Source organism: Ranitomeya variabilis, chromosome 1, assembly GCF_051348905.1.
Source record: "Ranitomeya variabilis isolate aRanVar5 chromosome 1, aRanVar5.hap1, whole genome shotgun sequence".
NCBI classification, from domain to species: Eukaryota; Metazoa; Chordata; class Amphibia; order Anura; family Dendrobatidae; genus Ranitomeya; species Ranitomeya variabilis.
In genome coordinates, this window is record NC_135232.1 from 1,090,023,115 (window position 1) to 1,090,029,114 (window position 6,000).

The 6,000-nt window shown below is 46.9% G+C and overlaps 1 protein-coding gene across 1 annotated transcript in view; it reads right to left on the reverse strand.

Annotated features, from left to right (window-relative positions):
- NCAPG (non-SMC condensin I complex subunit G) overlaps nt 1-2,012 on the reverse strand; it is a 78,344-nt gene extending 76,332 nt beyond the window's left edge. The window contains exon 1 of the mRNA XM_077280001.1: nt 1,744-2,012. Coding sequence (XP_077136116.1) covers nt 1,744-1,854 — 111 coding nt within the window. The 5' untranslated portion in view covers nt 1,855-2,012. The remainder of the gene's footprint in view (nt 1-1,743) is intronic.
- Between the last annotated feature and the right edge of the window lie 3,988 nt (nt 2,013-6,000).

Here is a 6,000-nt window from a genome sequence, read left to right on the forward strand (position 1 = left end):
AACAATAACTTTGCTAATTTCCGAACACAGTTTTATTAGGCCAGGTGCCAAGATCCTTTGCTGGCCATTTCAGCCCAGGTCCCAGGCTCCATACTTTACCAACACTGACCCGATGCAGATGGATAACAGCTGGTCGGTCAGACCCCCCCCCCCGATCTGATACTGATGACTAGTGATGAGCGAGTGTACTCGTTGCTCGGGTTTTCCCCAGCACGCTCGGTTGTCCTCCGAGTATTTTTTAGTGCTCGGAGATTTAGTTTTCCTTGCCACTGCTGAATGATTTACAGCTATTAGCCAGGTTGAGTACATGTGGGGGTTGCCTGGTTGCTAGTGAAACCCCACATGTAATCAAGCTGTCTAGTAGCTGTAAATTATTCAGCTGAGGCGATGAAAACTAAATCTCCGAGCACTAAAATACTCAGAGGTCAAAAATTCCAACATGGTGCGTTAGCCCCGCCGCACACCGCAAAAAAAACGCATGCGTAAGCAAACGCAGATGAACGCATGCAACTGCGTCTACAATGTTAAAGATAGGAAATCAAGACGTAAGCGGATGTATGCATACGAAAAGCTGCGGACACAACCGCAAATGTGAAACCAGCCTTAGACTCCAGCGCTGCAAAACAACAGTGCTACCCACTGAGCCACCGTGCTGCTGCACCTATATAATATAGATATTTAAATACATACACACTTGCCCAGTTATCAAAAATATGTACATTAACAGAACACAAAACGGGCATTTCCCTCTCCATTCTCAGCTACACACAGGTAATGTGATGTGATCAGGAGACGATATACAAGTGTATTCACGGGAGAAGCCATCACTAGTGTTACCACCTACATTCTGGCCCCCTGCAGCTCCTGACAGAGGGCGGGCTTGGCTCCTCACCAGGGCTGCTGATAGACATGGGGAGCAGTCCTGCACCTGGAACCCCCCCCACATGGCACGCAGTCCTGCACCTGGAACCCCCCCCACATGGCACGCAGTCCTGCACCTGGAACCCCCCCCACATGGCACGCAGTCCTGCACCTGGAACCCCCCCCACATGGCACGCAGTCCTGCACCTGGAACCCCCCCCACATGGCACGCAGTCCTGCACCTGGAACCCCCCCCACATGGCACGCAGTCCTGCACCTGGAACCCCCCCCACATGGCACGCAGTCCTGCACCTGGAACCCCCCCCACATGGCACGCAGTCCTGCACCTGGAACCCCCCCCACATGGCACGCAGTCCTGCACCTGGAACCCCCCCCACATGGCACGCAGTCCTGCACCTGGAACCCCCCCCCACATGGCACGCAGTCCTGCACCTGGAACCCCCCCCACATGGCACGCAGTCCTGCACCTGGAACCCCCCCCACATGGCACGCAGTCCTGCACCTGGAACCCCCCCCACATGGCACGCAGTCCTGCACCTGGAACCCCCCCCACATGGCACGCAGTCCTGCACCTGGAACCCCCCCACATGGCACGCAGTCCTGCACCTGGAACCCCCCCCACATGGCACGCAGTCCTGCACCTGGAACCCCGTCATATGGTTCGCCGTCCTGCACCTGGGACCCCCATAAATACACCAATAAAGGGCTATTCCTGCCCCGTCCCCCCTCACCTCCAATAAGTGGTGAGTGGAGGTGAAGTTCTCCTTTACTCTATCACTGGGCCTAACAATGTACAGTGTCCCCATATGACACATTTCCACGTCCAGCAGTAACATCAGGTCACGGGATCTCCTCGCCCACCTTGTCATAAGTGACTCTCAGGCCGGACACCAGCTTGGCGATATTCTGGTGAGGCTTCTGCGCCAGGTCCAGCGCTTGTTTTATCTGGAGCCCTTTCTTCTCCACCGTCATGTTTGCTATCAGTGTATCAGAGCCGCCGCCGCTCCCGTTATCACCGCGACACAACGACACGACCTCCGTTACACCAGAACCCGCCAGCTTTCAAACTCTGCGCCTGCGCACAGTGGAATGGGAAATGCCTGTCACGTGATCTGGTCACGTCGCTCTACGTGCACTACTTGCGCGTTCCCGACATGACAGGAATTTGGAGGCAGACGCATGCGCAGCTGTCTTCCGTGTTGTAAATGTTCTTCTTCTGTTATTATTTTTCTTTTTTAACGTTTCTCAGGCAGTGCCGTAAAGCGGTCTGCAGCCGTCACCAGGACAGCACGGTGCTTCACTGGGATTTTATTTTGTAGATATTTATGACCCCTGTAGTGCACAGACCCCATAATGGTCATGAAGCCATATTATCCCAGTAATAGAGGCAGGGAGCCCCCCAATGAGCCACAACGTGTCCCTGAGCAGTGACAGCCTGGTTTTGGGGGGGAAAGAAAAGGGATTGACAGCACTTAACCCCTTCACGACCTTGGGATTTCTCCTTTTTTTCGCTCCCCTTCTTCCCAGAGCCGTAACTTTGTTATTTTCCTTCAATATGGCCGTGTGAGGGCTCGTTCTTCGTGGGAAGAGTTGTACTTTTGAACGACACCATTGGTTTTGCCATATCGTGTAAGAAAACGAATAAAAGTCCAGGTGTGGTGAAATTGCAAAAACAGTGCAATTCCACAATTGTTTTTCTCGTTTGTTTGCCATTCTGATTCTCCAGGTCATTACAAGTTTGTAGATACCAAACATGTAAAGGTTCTTTTTTATTTAAGTGATAAAAAAAAAAGCAAAGTTTGTAAAAAAAAAAAATGACACCATTTTCCAAGACTCGTAGCGTCTCAGTTTTTTGTTATCTCGGGCTTATTTTTTTTGCACACCGATCTGAAGTTTATAGTGATACCATTTAGAGGTAGATACAATCCTTTAATCGCTCATATATTGCATTTTATTGCAATGTTGAGACTACCCAGTTAATGTAATTCTGGCATTTTGAATTTTTTTCTCATGCGGTTTACCCATCAGATTAATTATTTTTATATCTTCATAGATCGGGCAATTCTGAACTCGGCGATACCAAATATGTGTATTTTTTAAATTGTTTTATTCTGAATAGGGCAAAAAGGGGGTGAGTTGAACTTTTATACATTTGTAATATTTTTATAACCTTTTTTTTTTTTACTTGCTTCACTGATCTCCTTAGGAAACTTGAAGCTGCGATTATCCGATCGCTTATGTTACACATAGGAGGGCTTCAGCCCTGCTACAAGTAGCTAAAATCATCATCTGCTATGAACGTTGGCCACGGCCCGTCTTTCATAGCAGATCAGCAATGACGAACACTGGTGTCTTCTGCAAACCCCCAGTAATCATGTCAACCCATCAGCGCCCCACGATCATGTGACAGGAGCACCGTGGGGCGGTGTTTGTGACACGCTTCCAGCACCATCATGTTAAATAACAATGTCAGAGATTGACAGCGGCATTTAACATGTTAACAGCCATGGATGGATTACGATCAAATCAGCTGTCATGTGCCGGAAAAGATGCAGGGTCAGCGTCGGATCCCACATCTATACATCACAGGTCGCGACGGGGTTAAGGACACAGCATTTTTGCGTTTTCGTTTTATTCCTCTTTTTCAAGACCCTTATTTTTTAATTTTTTTTCCGTCAACATAGATGAATCTGCCCTTATTTTTGCACAGTTTGTGGTTTTGAATGAGGCCATTCATTTTACCATACAATGTAGTGAAAAATAGAAAAAAAATCCAAGTGGGATGAAATGGTGACCCCCAACCCCACAATTCTACCATCATTTTAGTTTTATGGGTTTTGTTTTTATAAGATTCATTGTGACTTTTTTTTACGTTAATTTACTTTTTTTTTGTATTGTACTATAAGTTGCCGAATTTTGTGCCAAATTTTTAAAAATGGTACACACGGGTTGGTCAGTTTTGAACAAAATCATAATGACTCCTTTTTTGGCACCTTTATGAAGTAAAAATTCACATGATCCTTTAAAATGTCGCAAGTTCGTCAACTGCGCAAAAATCGAAATATAGTTTGTACTTCGGCAGGGTGCTGGAGTACAACTGTGGAAAAATGGGACGTTTTGAAAAATCTACTATATAATTGTCTAAGGGTCACTTCCGTCTTTCTGTCTGTCCTTCTGTCTGTCTATCTTTCTGTCACGGATATTCATTCGCTGATTGGTCTCGGCAGCTGCCTGTCATGGCTGCCGTGACCAATCAGCGACAATCAGTCCGATTAGTCCCTCCCTACTCCCCTGCAGTCAGTGCCCGCTCCATACTCCCCACAGTCACCACTCACACAGGGTTAATGCCAGCGGTAACGGACCGCGTTATACCGCAGGTAACTCACTCCGTTACCGCCGCTATTAACCCTGTGTGACCAAGTTTTTACTATTGACGTTGCCTATGCAGTGTCAATAGTAAAAGGATCTAATGTTAAAAATAATTTAAAAAAATAAAAAATTATTATATACTCACCTTTCACGCTCCTCGCGACGCTCCAGTGACCTCTCCATTCAAGCGGCAGCTTCCGGTGCTAACGATGGTACGGGAGAAGGACCTGCCATGACGTCACGGTCATGTGACCGCGACGTCATCACAGACCCTGCGCGCCTGCGTGAGAAGGACCTGCCATGACGTCACGGTCATGTGACCGCGATGTCATCACACCCTGGGACCGGAAGCTGCCGCCTGCACCGTGCTCAGGCGACAGAACTACAAGGCGCCCTCGGATCGGAAGGTGAGTATGTTAGAACTACAAGGGGCCCTCGGATCGGAAGGTGAGCATGTTTATTTTTTAACCTGTGACATACGTGGCTGGGCAATATACTACGTAGCTGGGCAATATACCACGTGGCTCTGTGCTATATGCTACGTGGCTCTGTGCTGTATGCTACGTTGCTGTGCAACATACTACGTCACTGGGCAATATACTACGTGTCTGGGCAATATACTACGTGTCTGGGCAATATACTACGTGGGCTGTGCAATATACTACGTGACTGGGCAATATACTACATGGCTGGGCAATATACTACATGTCTGGGCAATATACTACGTAGCTGGGCAATATACTACATGACTGGGCAATATACTACATGTCTGGGCAATATACTACGTAGCTGGGCAATATACTACGTGACTGGCCAATATACTACGTGGCTGGGCAATATACTACGTAGCTGGGCAATATACTACGTGGCTGGGCAATATACTACGTGGACATGCATATTCTAGAATACCCGATACGTTAGAATCGGGCCACCATCTAGTCATTAATAATGAACGTGGCTAAAACATCTGGATAAGGAAAGCCAAGCCCACATTGAGTAAAAAAACAGACAAAACCAAACAAAGTTAACTTAAAAAAGGTGAAAATGATATAATGAGTAAGACAGAAGTTAAAAAAAAGTCACAGTTAGAACCAGTTTTACTCCAGAAAAAAGCCCCAAAGTCCAGTCCCCGCTTGTAGTTGTCGCTGCTTTATACTTTAAAGCAGGCAGTGGGCAGGTATGATACACCTAGTAGGCAGCACTTTGGAGTTGTGTTTCTGGGGTAAGAACACAAAAATGAAAGTTTTTCGTCAATGCACCCCCACCTGATTGCCTCTCACATTCTGCACTTTTAGACATGGTGTATTTACTTCCCTGCAGTTCAGCCTATTGGCTCCTATTCTGACTCTGACTTCTATTCTGAGTTATAATGTACCAAAATAGGTAAAAAAAAAACAAGGGAGGTGGGTAGTGATGAGCGATTATACTCGTTACTCGAGATTTCCCGAGTATGCTTGGGTGTCCTCCGAGTATTTTTTAGCGCTCGGAGGAATAAAGCAAGTACTGTTAGCAAATGTATGACCTACTTCATAGTGATAAACAGAAGATAGGGGCAAAGAAACAGTAAAGCGAAGAATCTTAGCTGGAATCTCACAGGCTGGCTCCAAACATCAATAGAATGTCAGAACATCTAAATGAAACTATCACCAGCAGGAAACTCCAGCTGGGGGACAGAATATAAAGCTGCACCTAAAAGGAAATAGGCTCAAAAATGAAAAATTAAGCTAAGCAGACTATAACCAGAAAAGC